A 15541-nucleotide genomic window follows, 5' to 3' on the forward strand; every position below is an offset into this window, starting at 1 on the left:
CTGACCTTACTCCCCTCTACCCCCAACTTCTCCCTGCCTTTCCCCCCCCAGCTCTACCCCAACTGCTACGTGCCCAAAGCACTGTCCCAGCTGCTGCTGCTTTCACCTCCCCATAATATGTGATGGGACCCAGAAACAGTGGAGGACTCCAATTTTATAAAGCGAGGGGTCCCTGGGAACCACAAATGTGTTTGCTCACCGTGATCACTGTTTTACTCTCTTCCAGCTCCTGATTGTACTAAATGGGAGGTTCTCCCAGCAGTTGATTCTCATGTAACATGTCTGGTTAAAAATGCCACCTTACCACCTCCTTGAAGGAGACTGCAGATAGAAGTATAGAAGCTTGTCATAAATCTATATACTCTTACATTAGCTTTACTTGTCCTGCTAGGGCTACTGCCTGGGTGGCAAAAGCCATTGAGAGTTGGGCAGAGGCCCTAGAAGAAACTTTTTTTTTTTTTTTCCCCCTGATGCTTCGAGAGAACAGCTGTCCTACATAGCTCACATTAGAGATACAGCCTCCACCTTAGGTGAAGCAGCTATGGATATGCTGGAGGCTCTCCTGGCCTACAGCATATTTGCCACTTCGCTAGTGGCCCGGCTGTATTCTTTGGCTACGTTCCTGGAAAGCAGATTCCGAATCAAAACGGGCTCTAGAGTCTCTGCCTTATGCAAGAGACATCCAATTTGGTCCAGAATTGGATAAAATTGTGACTACTTTGGCGGGTAACAAGATGGCGTTCCTGCCCTCTGCATATAATACAAAGTCTCGGATGTCATCCTTTCGGTCTTTCGCCCTCAAGGAAAAGCCAAGGGTCAGTCTTTTCCACGACAGCAAACATCAACTAAGGCCTCCAAGCCTAGGACAAGCCTACAGCCCGATGGAGCAGGCCTCTCCCCTGGGGGCTCCCAGGGTGGGAGGCAGACTTTTTCAATTCGCCCAGGTTTGGCATCAAATCACGTCAGATGCCTGGGTAAGGGAAGTAGTCTCTCACAGATACTCACTCTCATTCCTGAGGCGACCCAATCCCCCCCCCCCCCAGCAGTTACACGGGACCTCCAACGGACCCAACCAAGGCCCTGCTACTCCCAAAAGCCCTTCATTCTTTACAGAATTCAGTAGTTATTCTACCCTTTTCTTAGTTCAGAAGCCCAATGGGTCTCATCGGCCTATCCTCAACCTCAAATCTCTGAACAAGTTTATCAGGGTGCCCAGGTTTCATATGGAAACCCTCCGTTCCACTATCATAGCTATGGAGTCTGTGGATTTTATGGTATCTCTACACATTCAGGACGCTTACATAAATGTACATATAGCACCTTCTCATCAATATCTCTGGTTAGCTATACTACAGCAACATTACCAATTTCAGGCTCTGCTGTTCGGCCTTTCAACGGCCCCCCGGATCTTTACCAAGATCATGGCAGTTATGGCGGCCTCTCTTCGCCGTCAAGGAATCAGACTGCTCCCATACTTTACCGATCTCTTGCTCATGGACAGCTCCTCAGAGACTCTTCACCACCATCTGCAGGTAACCATTGCCTTTCTTCAAACGGCAGACAAAATTTCAGCAATCCAGCACAGACTACGCAGACTCCTCCACAAGCGCCGAGTGTCAATTCACTCAGCAATGCAGGCCTTGGAATCAATGGTGTCCACCTTCGACATGGTGGAGTTCACCCAGTTTCACTCCAGGCCCTTACAATACCTGATCCTCTCCAGGTGGAACAGGCTACCCCATCTGCTCAAATCCCAGGTGAGCCTCCCCCCAGAGGTTCTCCTGTCCCTAACCTGGTGGCTACAGACTTCCCATTTGAACAATGGTCGTCCCTTTTGGTTCCCGGACTGGGCTCTCCTCACCACGGATGCAAGCCTCCAAGGGTGGGGCGCAGTAACTGGCCAGCACTCCTTCCAGGGCCGATGGCCCCCAGACGAGGCAGTATTGCCAATCAATATCCTGGAACTTTGAGCCATCTACAGAGCTCACTCTGGCTCAGAATATTCTGAAAAACACACCAGTACAAATTCAGTCCGACAAAGTCACAGCGTTTTCCTACCTCAATCACCAGGGGGTCGCTCGAAGTAAGTCAGCAATGATAAGTGTCATGAGAATGGTCTCTATAGCCAGAAGTCTTTCAGCTTCTAGTGGACAAATGGGGTCTTCCGGAAGTGGATCTCATGGCCTCAAGACACAACAACAAACTTCCAATTTATGGAGCCAGAACACAGGACCCCGATGCAGCCTTCATAGGCGCGTTGTCGGTGAAATGGAACTTTCATTTGGCATATCTCTCCCTCCAATATCCTTACTTCATTGAGTGCTTGAAAAGTTCAGACAGGAGGGGAGGGTACCGTCCTGTTCATAGTTCCGGCTTTGCCCAGATGTTATTGGTACTCCGATCTTCAAAGGCTCTCCATAGACGTTCCCCTTAGACCTGTTGTCTACATCTGGACCCTAGCCTGTCTGTCTTTATAACGGCTTGGCTCTTGAGACATCCCTCCTAACTGCTAAGGGTTTCTCTAGCTCTGTGGTCCAGATCATGCCCCGAGCACGTAAACCGGCCTCAGCCAGGATTTACCACAGAATATGGCATACGTATTTCCAATGGTGTGCTACAAGAAATTATGACCCACAAGTCTTTAAGGTTTCCTGAATTCTTGCCTTTCTTCAGGCTGGGCTGGATCTAGACCTTCGCCTAGCATCTCTGAAAGTGCAGGTCTCTGCTTTTGTCTATCTGGTGTCAGGGCAGAATTGCTACTATACCGGTTCACACCTTCATGCAAGGTGTTCTACGAATACAACTTCTTTGTTACTCCTGTGGCTCCATGGGATTTGTCAGTGGTACTCCAAGCACTTCAAGAACCTCCATTCGAACCTCTGGAATCAGTGAAGGTCTTTGCAGTGAGCCACTTGACAGTTTCTTCTGGCTATAGCATCTGCCCGTTGGGTATCGGATTAGGGGCCCTTTCATGTCTTTCTCGGCAGGTGAGGCCTCGTTGGATCTCACTACTTCCATCAGGAAATCTGACTCCCTCTTTGTCCTATATGGATTCCACAAGAAGGGATGGCCAGCTAATAAACGGACTCTGGCCAGATGGAGTTGCATGACTATCTCGCAGGATTACACGCAGACTGGCCTTCCTAAACGGCTTCAGTATCTGCTCATTCTGCTCGCACTGTGGGTCGCTCGTGGGCAGCCTGACATGGTGCCTCTGCTGGACAGCTATGCTAGACAGCCACCTGGTCGTCTGTCCACACCTTTCTCAGATTTTATGCATTTGATACATTTGTCTCCCAGGATGCTTCCTTCGGGCGTAGGGTTCTCCTATCAGCATTCCCGACCTTGAACAACTGCTTTGGGATATCCCCAATGTCTCCCTGTGGAGCCCTATGGACCCTGAAGAAGAAAAGGAGAATTATGGTAAAACTTACCTTCGTTAACTCTTTCCCCTGCCCTGACTCTTCTTGCTTCTATGGGCTTCTTCTCCTGGTCACTTGTTTCCTTCTCTGTATGAGAGTGTAATTCTTCAGTGTACCAGTTTTCCTTCTCTCCTATCCTGCTCCTGCGTTGGGCTTGTTAACAAAACTGAAGTGCCCTCGGGCTTAGGGCGAGGTATAGGGGGGGGGAAAGACCGGAGCATCCTGGGATTGAAAAGCTTGCTGCTGGTGGCCGGTTCTCTTGGTCCCACCTACACCCCAATATCTCCCTGTGGACCCTATGGACTTTGAAGAAAGAGTTAACGAAGGTAAGTTTTACCATAACTCCTTTGTTTTTTTTTTAAATTGTAATGATAGTGGACAACATGTTAAACCTCATCTCATCACAGATTATAGTGTGTAGTGCCTTTAAACTTTTCATCACCTCAATTGTCTCTAAAAGGGGATTTATCAAAATGTTTACAAATTTTAGTCTGTTAGTGGTATTATTAAAGACCTAGTGAGTACAGAGTACGAGAGTACAGTAACACAACAGCCAATCGCCATTTTGCCTATTGCAGATTGGACAATGAAAGGCGTGTTTGACTGGTTGCTATAGGTTTTTGCACTTGTGTACTGCCTGTGAAACCTATTGTCAAAATGCAATATGTTACTGGGGGTATACTTCTGGTCAGTCTGTGGTGAGCATGTGGTGTCTCAGGAGTTTTGTGTGGAGTAGACCTGGAAATGTCAGCTATTGAGTCCTTCATGCCGCACATGTCAATGCAGAGCTTAAACCGACTTGGCAACTGCTTCTATTTTTGTTGAGCATGAAACTAAATCCTATTAGCAACCTCTTAATGTTTGTTGGTTGAGGCAAAGTATTTTTGACACGCATCACACCCAGCTGGTAAACAAACGGTTTCATGGAGAAATCTCAGATCTAACCTTATTTTAATTTTATCCAGATCTGTATACTCTCTTTTAATATGCAATAAACAGATTTACATATTCTGTTACCTGGGTTATACATGTGCAGGGGAGCTGGAGAGACTCATCACTGGCCTAAAATGATGCTCTACTTCTGAAACACTAGTGTAAATATTTTGTCACTCACGGCAACTGTCCAATAATATAATTAATCAAGAGTAATACAGGCAAATGTCTGGTTATAACATATTTCCCTTTAATATATTATTTGGTCAGATTTCTCATGCCACCATTTACAATTTGGGGTGCACTAGATAAAGATAATTTTGGATGTAAATCTGGGTTCACATTTACTTAATTTATAGATCGTAGATTAATTTTCCTGTTTTTCTTGTTTGCAGTTTTTAGATCCCAAAACTTTTTTTCTTATGGAATTGGGGATGAGCGATTTACAATTTTAAAACCTGAGCTATACAATATGATTTATGATAAATATAGACTTAGAAATGGGGTACTGTCTTTTTCCTGTCCCTTAAACTTGTTTGAGTAAAATTTTCGTTTGTTTGATTAAAAAAATAAACCTAATTATCTGTATTGTTCTCACCCAGGTGCGTCTCATTGATGCCGGCTTTATTTGGACTGAACCTCATTCAAAGAGGCTGAAATTAAAAATGACAATACAGAAGGAGGTAAGTGACCTCCAGTACTACAGATGTCAGGGTAATCTGTGACGATTTCCTCAGTACTGATACTTCCTCCTGCTTGGAAGTGACGGCAGCCTCTCTGAGCTCTCATTGTGGCATGCCTAATTACAGAACAGCTGCCTATTGTGCTACAGGTCTGTAGGAATGTAATAAGGACCCTGGACTGAAACGTAATATCATTCCCTCTCCAACAGGTGATCAATGGAGCAATCCTGCAGCAGGTCTTTGTTGTTGACTTTGTTGTCCAGGCGCAAATGTGTGATGATTGCCATAGAGTGGAAGCTAAGGATTTTTGGAAGGCTGTGGTCCAGGTCCGTCAAAAGGTAGGAACTGCTGTGCTGGAAACCGCTGACTTTATAAATGAACTAATGTTGAGTACTTAAAAATGGCATGTACTTTTTCCATGTGTCCTATTATTTTTGGTATCTGAAAAACCCAGTAGATGTTAAACATATTGGTAATTACTTATGAGCCTATATCTGGCTCTTTATCACCACTATTCTGTGATTAACCTGTTTTGAGTTTTGCAATTGGGTATTAGATTAACGAGTAGAAAGCGGTCAGGGCCGTGACTATGCTTAAGCAACATGTGGCACTGCCCTGGGAGCAAGGGGCGAGAGTGAGGCACAGTCACTTCCCTGGTGGCATCTGTATTTGACTTGCAGGATGCCTAAAATGGTACTCTGCTGCTTGGCGAGCCACCCAGTGCAGCCTTAGGACGAGCCCAACGCTCATCTTCCTGGTCCTGCCCCACTCTTCCATGACATCGCATGTACTGGAGAGGGATTGGCTCATGTGTGAACATTTTTATAAAGAAAACTCAACCATTCCTTAAGGTGTCTGTTTTGCATATCGTCTTAGAACTATTTATATCCATATTCCTGAATGATCACGATGAAAAATGTGTTGTACCCATGCAAGTCAATCTGGTGATTAGCTCACTCCTGTTGCAGTGTCTGAAGACGTGTAATATTTTTAAACCAGTGTCTGACGTTGCCAATTTCAGTTATTAAAAAACACAGTGAGCAAGATTTGTTTGACATAAAACCTTGGTCAATAGGTTTTGTCATCCTTTAATTTTTGAGAATCTCAAAGGGAAACCTTGTAGGACCCCAAAGCTTTCTGTGAGATGCTGTAAATGGTTGTGTGGGTAGACAAGAGGACAAGTGAAGTTGCCTATAGAACCAATGAGATTCTAGCTATCATTTTAGAATGTGCTTGTAACTGAAACTGCTTCAGCAGAGATGGGCAGTGTCATATAGTTCTCTCCTGATTGGGCAGCACAGTATTCAGTAAAACTTTTCTGCATCAGGGATAAACTAAAACTTGCCTGTCCTCCCCCACCACGTGGGTGAAAGCTGCTGTGTATAATGACCAGATTAGCTCCCATTGGTACACTAAATCCCTTTCCTCTTGGTTTGTTATCTCTAATTGTAACAAACACCTCCAAGTTGTGAAAACTGGTATAGAAATGTATTCTGTCTATTTTGATTCACAATTAAAAACAAAACTCAACTATTAAAGTACATTTTGATAGACTTCGGTGCACATTTCCAGAATAATAAGTGAGAGGTGAATATAAGGTCTGGTATAGTTTTCCAGGTGCATTAATTGTGTGAAAATATTCACAAGCCGGAGTATTGTAGTAACTTTGCAAAATGGGACGGTGATCGACAAAAGGGAACAGAAGAAACAACTTCCCATATATCAAATCTATTCATGTACACTTCAGCAAAAATGTAATAGTGTGAGTGGTGCACAGAGCATATTGCAATAGGCTGCCCATTACCGCATCAAAAGCCCTTTTAAGATGACATCCATGAGAATGGTTTAACATAGGATCGATCTCTTCAAGAGGATAACAAGGAAAGAGTGTGTGTGCTGTGAGTAATTTGCTTCATTGCAGTAGTAATATATACATTTATTCTACTGCAAGCAATTAGTTTTATTCCCTTTTATCTAACACCCTCCTGCTTCATTCACAAGATTGAGTTTCCTGTGTGATGGAGGAGATACTAGGCGCATTCTGATTCCTGCATCCTCAGCTGGTGGAAGTGGGCATTATAGGACTACATTTATAGTACCACTTTTTATTTGTAGGGCCCTTATATTCCTACCTATATCACCTATATAACTTTGTGATCATGCTGAGTGACAAAATATTTGGGTCCCAAGGACCCTCCCCAAAAAAAAGCACCCACTTGACTATTTCGGGGTCCCATTATTTATACTTTAGATCTCCCCACACGCCACCCCACATACCCTTAGAATGCCAATCTGATACACCCGGCAGCATTAGACCTCCCCACATGCCTCTTAAATGCATTTATGTACAGGCGCCCACAGCAGATATTAAAGATATCTGCTGCAATCCCCTAGTGTTCACATTAGGGCACTTGAGTAAGCGCGCACCCGTAAAAGGGTTGTCACTCAGAAAAGGGGCGTTGTTCTTGAGATGCACCTCCTTTTTCATACTGTAGGGGACATGCCCAGCACTCTCGGAGCTCCCAAGCTCTCCCTGCAGTGTTAATAGATGCCGTGCAATGCTGGACACTGTGGGATTCGGGTGGGGATGGCAATTTTAGCTTCTCCCTGTGTAGTGTCCCTTATTCATGTTATGTCACACAGTAGTGCCCTTTTATTCACGTTATGCCATGCAGTAGTGACCCTTGCACATTATGCCACGCAATAAAAATCTATTCCAGCAGATAGAAAACTCTCTCCATATAATTGCAGGTGTGACTCCAGAGTCAAAGGGCAGAATTGATTGCAAGCAAAAAGCCCTCAGCATTATTAATATAAGAAGAATAATCTGGCATACATGAAATCCCCAGCAGTATTAGTATAAGCAATGTCTGTTAGGTGTCAAGCAGATAGCTGCTCTTAGAAAGCCGTTAAATCTGTCACTGTGGATAGTTGGTGTTAATACAGGTTGAGTCTCCCATATCCAAATATTCCGAAATACGGAATTTTTTTGGCATGACTCAGATAATGAAACCTTTTGATGGTTCAATGTGCAAGGCACAAATTATTAATAATATTGTATATAATTACCATCGGGCTGTGTGTATAAGGTGTATATATGAAATATAAATGAATTTAATTTCTGTACACAAACTTTGTTTGAGCCACAAAATTATTGAAAATATTGTATAAAATGACCTACAGGCTGTGTGTATAAGGTGTATATAATACATAAATGCATTCTGTGTGTATATTTGGGTCCTATTCCCAAGATATTTCATTATGGTAGGCAAATATTCCAATATACAGAATATTCCGATATCCAAAACACCCCTGGTCTCAAGCATTTTGGATATGGGAGACTCAACCTGTAGTTCTGTGCACGGCTGTTAGAATTACTGGTATCTGTCCTGTGATGGCGTCTGGAGTCGGGGGGAATCCCCTCTTGCCGCAGCTGAACGTGGAAGCCCGCAGAGAGCATTGCAGCGCAGCCCTTCAGAGATGGCACCGCCTTCATTCAAATATGGCGCCAGCCGCAGGCCAATTGATGCTGAGGTTGACTCATGAACGGCGCCTACGGTATTTGAATGACAGCGCTGTTTTCTCTGCTGGGAGGCTGACATGTACACTCTCGCACACACTTTAGCAATATTTCTGTGGTTGTTTTCCACTCATCTCTTGTAAAATGTAATTTTTCCTTTTGTATGATGTATTAGATCTTGCAGAGACATAGGCTATTTCTGGCCGTAATATTATCCATCCCATATGTGCAGTTAAACAAGTGGCTGGAATGCATGACTAATGGTCGGCTAGTTTTTATGTCCTGATGTACCATGTATTCCAAATACACTTCTATTATTTATGTTCTTTACTAAAGGAAATCTGGCTGCAAGGTGCATTTTTATAAATAGTATTGAATAATAATCCAAACTTTCACATTTGTCATTAAGGGGCCTGCGTATTAATAATCGTGGCAGTGCTGTGATTATTAACGGTCTTGGGATGGACTTTTTAATTTTTTACAAAAATGTCCCCGCTATGTACTAACTGTAACTCGCAGGGACTGTGGTTGCGATAACTGCTGTACGTTTCATCCCTGGCATTTAGGAGGAGTCAGGGCACAGGGCACCAAAAAGTTTAGTTACGGCTCTGGTCCCCATTAATAATAATGGGGAATGTGATCTGCAGCGCTAATTAGCCTTATGCAGGAGGTTTCTGTGAAATATCCTGCATTAGGCTCCTAGTACATTGTGGAAATACATACAATTATGCAGAAACTGCTTTTCCTGCATAATTTCATGAAAAATGGGCTTGATAAATAGGCCCCCATGTCTGAGAACATTTGTTTTATATTGTGAAAATAAGCAAATTTAGAATTTCCTATCTGTTTTTTTGCCAATAAAGAACTCTTTGCTTTGACTGCTCATTTCCTTACAAATCCAACTTGTTGTTTTTTGGATGATCAGTTTAGATTCCTATCCTACTCCTGCATGCTTCTGCCATTTGGATGCGCATTGTGGCTTGTATATCTGTGCAGAGTTCATGTAAAATTGAAGTTTCTAGATTTCTGGAGACTGATGGTTCTGGCACAGGGCAGAGTTCTTGTTTAGATCCAGTGTTTAAACTATTTTCACTTTGTCTTCCTGGACAGGTTCTTCATAAGAAGACATTCTACTATTTAGAACAAATTATTTTAAAACACAGACTTCATCAGAATACTCTCCGTGTCAAAGAAATCAATGGTATGCAGCATGTACACACTCAATAATTTATGCACCTCATATAAAGGACAGCCAGCTCCTAAAGGGAATGTGTAGGCATGTGTAAAATCATATTTATAATAACATATGCCAGCACAGGAATTATACTATTCATGGTCTGTTTATTAAACAATTCCTGTCACCTTATTGCAGACAGAAGGGGGAGAGCAGTGAACAGACCATTGTTGGGGACGTACCTGCTCCGATGCAACCACAGCAGCTTTAAATAACTATAATGCGCCATTCTATGGCCAGAGGCTATTCATCGCTGTATTTGCCAAAGCAATGTAATACATTGGTTATAAACAAAAGCCGCTAGTATAGGAAACAGTGGATAAAGGGGTGTAGATGTCCACCACCATGATTGCTAGGTTCAGTGTCACTGTACTGCATTGCCGTTCATACCAACCCATAATAGAACTTAAAGCCCATCATTTAAAAACACAGAATATGAAAAATAATCCTCTGAAATCAATGATCAGAATCAGGATAATGTAACTTTGCTATAATGGATACATAGTGTAAGCCATTGGTTCCTAAACTAGGTGCCATGACACTGTGGGGTGCCACAGGTTACCGGTCCAGGGCCAAATTACATTTTTTATGGTCAATGTGATGGGCAAAACCTGAGCTGATAGTCATAAAATATGTGGCTAAACAGAAACTCCACCACCACATAACTGGTCCTCAGGATAACCGGTAAGCACAATATACGTCATTTAAACATATTTGCTGAATTTCTCAATAAGAAACTTTTGGCCTAGGGGTGCTGTGAAAGAAAATGCTGACACTGTAGGGCGGCCTGATGTAAGAAAGTTTGGGAACCACTGGTGTAAGCATTTATAGATGTGCAAAAATCAAAGGACTTGATTGAATCCAGAAATAGGATGTCACTGGATAATATGAAACCGTAGATACTCATTCAATGTTTAATTTTGATCATTTAGCAGATAAATAAGAATATTGAAATGACAAGATGAGTTCTCTGTACAGCATCCCAGAATTGGGTATTAGGTATTTAAAAAGTGTATTAGTTCTACAATATATAATCTATGACTCCAGGGTGCAATATTGGAGTCGTCATTCAGGCCCTTGGGGCCAGGATATAAAGTCTATAAAGCAATCGTACTTCCCTGCATTATAGAAAACGCATTGATTTTTGTCTAGACAGTCACTGTTAATATGATCTGATCTGTTTTTGGCATATTTGTATAAAGGCAATGGAGTTGAATATCATTTACAAACTTTTGCTTTATAGATGGACTGGACTTTTACTACGCATCTAAGCAGCATTCACAGAAGATGGTTGAGTTTCTCCAGTGCACAGTGCCCTGCAGGTACATTTTGTATAATAATAATACGGTTTACTGTCTACTATAAATCAGCATGGCAGCATATGCTCATGTTTGACCAGAGTTAACATGCCTTAAGGGGATTTATTCTATCAATAAATCTCATTGAAATGTTGTGTTTTTGGGGAAGAGCCAATGCCAGTGGTGCGATGAAAAGCAGGCAAAGAACAATCACATAGGAAGCTATTAACACAAGCATATATGAAAATAAGGTAACACATCTAAGTCTAATTTGATGATACTGGAGTAGGAGAAGGGTCTGGTAAGGATAAACAATAATGTGGGATCAGTAGAGCCGGTCGTCCAGAATAACTGGCCCCGTCTACGTCTGTCACATACCCATGCTTGGTGAATCGCTTGACCATTGGGAAAATAGTTGAAGTATAAGAGGAAGTAAACATTCAGTAATAAGTTTTCTTAGCAATCCAGATGTGGCCAAGTACGTGACTGTCATGTTTGTGAAGTCCCATGAATAAAGGTGTAAAAGTGTCACCATTGGGAGAATTAATTGGGACTGTATAGATCTTTAGAAATTACTAACTTTGCAAGACTTAAGCTGGGTACACACCTAAAGATTTTCTATCCAACTAGTTGATTGGTTGGATTGAAAATCTGGTAACGTATAGGAGTAATTGATCAGCAATTTGCTCCTAAATGCCAGAAAACAGATGTAAATGGTCGTCAGACAAGTTTGAACAAATTGTTTAGATCAAACATTTAACAAACAGTTTTGTTAATTTTCCAGTGTTTGGGAGCAAATTGATGATTGTCATTTGCTTTCATACCTTACCAGATTTTCATTCCAACCAATCAACTAGTTGGATAGCAAATCTTTTAGGTGTGTAGCCAGCCTTAGGCCATGTTTTATGGAGTTTGGCAGAGTTAGGGCAAGACCTTTTCAATTACCTATTATACATTTCCACGTGATTAGCGCATAAGGACAACTGATGCGTGGTATTATAGTTTCATACTGCTGAGATTAGTGATAGTCTTATGGTCTAACTCTGGTATCAAAAGTTTATATCCCCTCCTGTTACTTCCCTGACTGAGCCTTGATAGTCAGCTAGTGTGAATTGAAGTCAGGTATGAGTTTAGCTAGGGCAGGTTTGGACAGACTAAAGTCTTCACTAGCGAGAACCACACTGTTCCAAAACTAGAGTTTTGCCAATGCAGAGGAGGGAGTTTGGGGGAAAAGAGAACACGTTTGTCCATACTAGGTCAACTAAAGGGTAGTCTGAAATAAAAGCTCTTTCCAAATCCACCCAGGGTTTGCGACGCAGAGGTAAAGTCCTGTTGCTTATCTCTGCAAGTATACACTACTTGGTACTTCAGTAAATTAGGGATTTTTCCGTGCACCCTAAGTCTTGGGTTGGGTTAGTCTACTATAAACCATGCGGGGACTCTTGCTTTTCCCAATATATGTGTAAAAGTGTTTTTTTTTTTTTTTTTTTTAATGTTTTTGAGTTAAGAATTAATGCGGGGAAGTGCAAAACGGGTACATACATTTCAGTAACACCATCTTCTTGAAAGCTACCAAGTGGCCCAACCAAGGAGACCTTGGCAATATGTTGTATGAATGGTGTGTAATTGGCTTGAGAAACTTCTATAGAGCCAGGGATGCAGATACCAATATAGTTTCCGAATACTGTATATTTATACTTTGCTTGGAGTTCATGGAGAATTGCCTCTGGTATATGTCAGGTTTATGTAATGGAATGCTTCAGATTTGGTTGTATTTAGTTTTCATAAGGATGATGCACTGTACTGGAGTAATATGTCATAAAGAGCCAAATAATAGTCTCCAGGTCGGTAACAAACACATCTTCAAAATGATATAATTTGCACATACAGTAGCATCTTTCACAGTGATCCCCAGGAATGAAGCAGAAATTCAGTTTTGTTGCAAACTTCAATTCATGAATGAACATAAGTGGAGTAATAGGATACTCTTGTTTGGTGCTGTTAGCAATGGAAAATTACTAACCCCATTACTAAATACCTTTTGATTTTGAACCCTGATATTTAGGACAAATCTAAATGTTTGAATGTCACCATAATTTCATCTGCACTTCGTAAAATCTAAGTCGGCTTGGTGAGCGGTTGCCCTTTGCTTTTTCAATTTAGAGCCCATCTTTATAGCAATTCCACGTACGTGAGGATCAAAGTCCTGTCTAGTCCCTATTTTCCCGCCGAGAACGGCAGTCTCTTCAGGTGAAGTCAACAGATAAGGAGGAAGAAGCTAAGCTCTTTGGGGTGCATTTCTTTATTTTGTATCCCAGGACCTAGTCACGGTGGCGTGGTCAGTTCAACAATAGTGGGAAAGCGAGTGTGATGGTTGTTTTGCAGACACCACTTACAAGGATAACGTAATTATGAGAATTGGAATTGTGTACAGCTGAGAGAAACAAATTCTCTATCTAGGACTGCTTTCACCCAGCAAACCACATGTTGTGAACATTAATTTATAAATATTTCAGTGTGATGTGATTTGCTGTTATATTTGGAATGAAATGGAACTAAATTATTGCATGAACATTTGTTGTTGGTAGTATAGGTTATAGGACAGGATTATTGTCTATATAAATTAGATGTGTACATAGTGGCCTATTGTAATAGATTTAGGGTAATCTTTGTGTGAAAAATTAGTCAACATATTTTCCACCACTTGTTTAAAGTCCGTCTTTCGAAGAGCGTTGTTTAGGTTGTCCTAGTTGACTTTTAGAAATATATTTATTTAGTAGTATTTTTTTTTACAGGTGCACTATAAGTCCCAGCAAGTCCTCTAAGCCAGTTCTACAAGTGCCAGCATACTCTACCATCAGTATGCTGGCACTTGTTTTTTTTCTAGTTCCAGCATACTCTGTTTAGGCTGCCATAACTCGCTGTGAACAGTATTACACAAGCCACAATATTACTAGCATCTAACGTTTACCAATGTATTACCCTAGCTGAAACCAGCAAGGGGATTTAGGTGACTTTTCTTAGGGAAACAGGCTAGCACTGAGTGACCACACCCTGTGGCTTTCCCTGATTATACTGTTGCCAGCCTAGCCTGTCATGGCATACTAGGCTATTTTACAGGCTGACTGACCTAGGCTAGAAGCACTGGTACTGCTGTACAAATGCATTTTTACACGTGCAAGGTCTGTGCTGATCATCACAATAGGCTCCTGACTGGCATATACGCCACTGTGTCCATGCCTGACTTAGCTGCATTTACACACATACCTTTGCTGTACACTGCCTACATATGCACTAAGCATCCAAATACTGCTTATGGATGTAGGCATACACATTTCTATGCGCTAATGTGCTGTGTATATTCGGGTATTTTAAGCTAAGCAGTCAGGTGTACGTCCAAATCTTCATCAAACTCTTAAGATGGCCCCGACAGGTAACAATAATCAGCATTTTTTAAAACAATTGTTTACATAGATGTTACAAATAAGCGCGATAATACAGATAATGCACCGTGTCATCTGTCCCAAGTTGTCTGGAATTGGTTCAAGGAGCATTCTGGAGAGTTTGGTGTGGCCACCACGTTTGCCCGACATGGACCCAAACCAAATTTATAGGACGTGGTGGAGAGGTCCATTTGCATCCAAGATCCTGCACCTACAAATATCGGAGCTCTGAGAAGCTATCCAGACGGCATGGGTTAACAGCTCTCTATAGAGATTTCCCCATCACACACTTTATTAAAAATAGAGGAGTTTGTTTTTTCTAGGTCATAAATTAATGTGGAAAGGGGGAAAGAAAAATAATCCTAATACAAAATGCCGCATTCTCTCTAATGTTAGTCACCGTCAAACAGTCAAAGCTAGGAGATCCCTGGCACTCTCCTTCACCGCCAGCCAATAAATATATTTACTTACACTGGCTGATAATTCACTGAATTGTACTTGGTTAAATATAACAAACCTAAATGAAAGTGAACAAAGTAATGTTTGTCAGAGTAGTAAATTGGGGTAATGTATGTGGGGTATATTCCTAAAAATTGCAGGAAGTTGCTACTTGTGTTGACCAGATGGAATGTACCTTAACCAAATTGACTTCCTTGTTCATTCATCTGGGGGATGCTATTACTTCTGGGTTATGCATAGTGAGGTCTGGAGTCGGACACTAGCTAATTGAAAACTGGCTCCCACCTCTCCCCTTCCTCCCTAAGCTCAGTCTTGTTTTTAGTGCCTTGACGTAAGACACTGGCTAGGTCCTAGCATTTAGTTAGGTTTTATTTCTTTATTTTAATGGTTTTTTGGGGGGTACTTAGTTCCTGGCAACAGGCGACAAGCTCTAGCAGAGTGGGAGTTATATAGATTAGAGGTCTGTGTGAACCTGTATCCCACTCTAAAGACTGCCCCTGAGAGAGGCACCAAACTACACAGTCCCTGGGTCTCTCTCCATGCCAGATA

The 15541-nt window shown here is 42.0% G+C and overlaps 1 protein-coding gene across 5 annotated transcripts in view; it reads left to right on the top strand.

Moving 5' to 3' along the window:
• The window catches only part of NMD3 (NMD3 ribosome export adaptor), a 65279-nt gene that overhangs the window by 15117 nt on the left and 34621 nt on the right, over window positions 1–15541 (top strand). For all 5 annotated transcript variants that reach the window (XM_088452356.1, XM_088452360.1, XM_088452359.1 and 2 more), the window contains exons 5-8: window positions 4958–5038; window positions 5248–5376; window positions 9669–9759; window positions 11036–11114. In XM_088452356.1, coding sequence (XP_088308482.1) covers window positions 4958–5038; window positions 5248–5376; window positions 9669–9759; window positions 11036–11114 — 380 coding nt within the window. The remainder of the gene's footprint in view (window positions 1–4957; window positions 5039–5247; window positions 5377–9668; window positions 9760–11035; window positions 11115–15541) is intronic.

The sequence above is a fragment of the Taudactylus pleione genome, unplaced genomic scaffold (genome assembly GCF_031769625.1).
Source record: "Taudactylus pleione unplaced genomic scaffold, aTauple2 ptg000037l, whole genome shotgun sequence".
In the NCBI taxonomy this organism is placed as follows: Eukaryota; Metazoa; Chordata; class Amphibia; order Anura; family Myobatrachidae; genus Taudactylus; species Taudactylus pleione.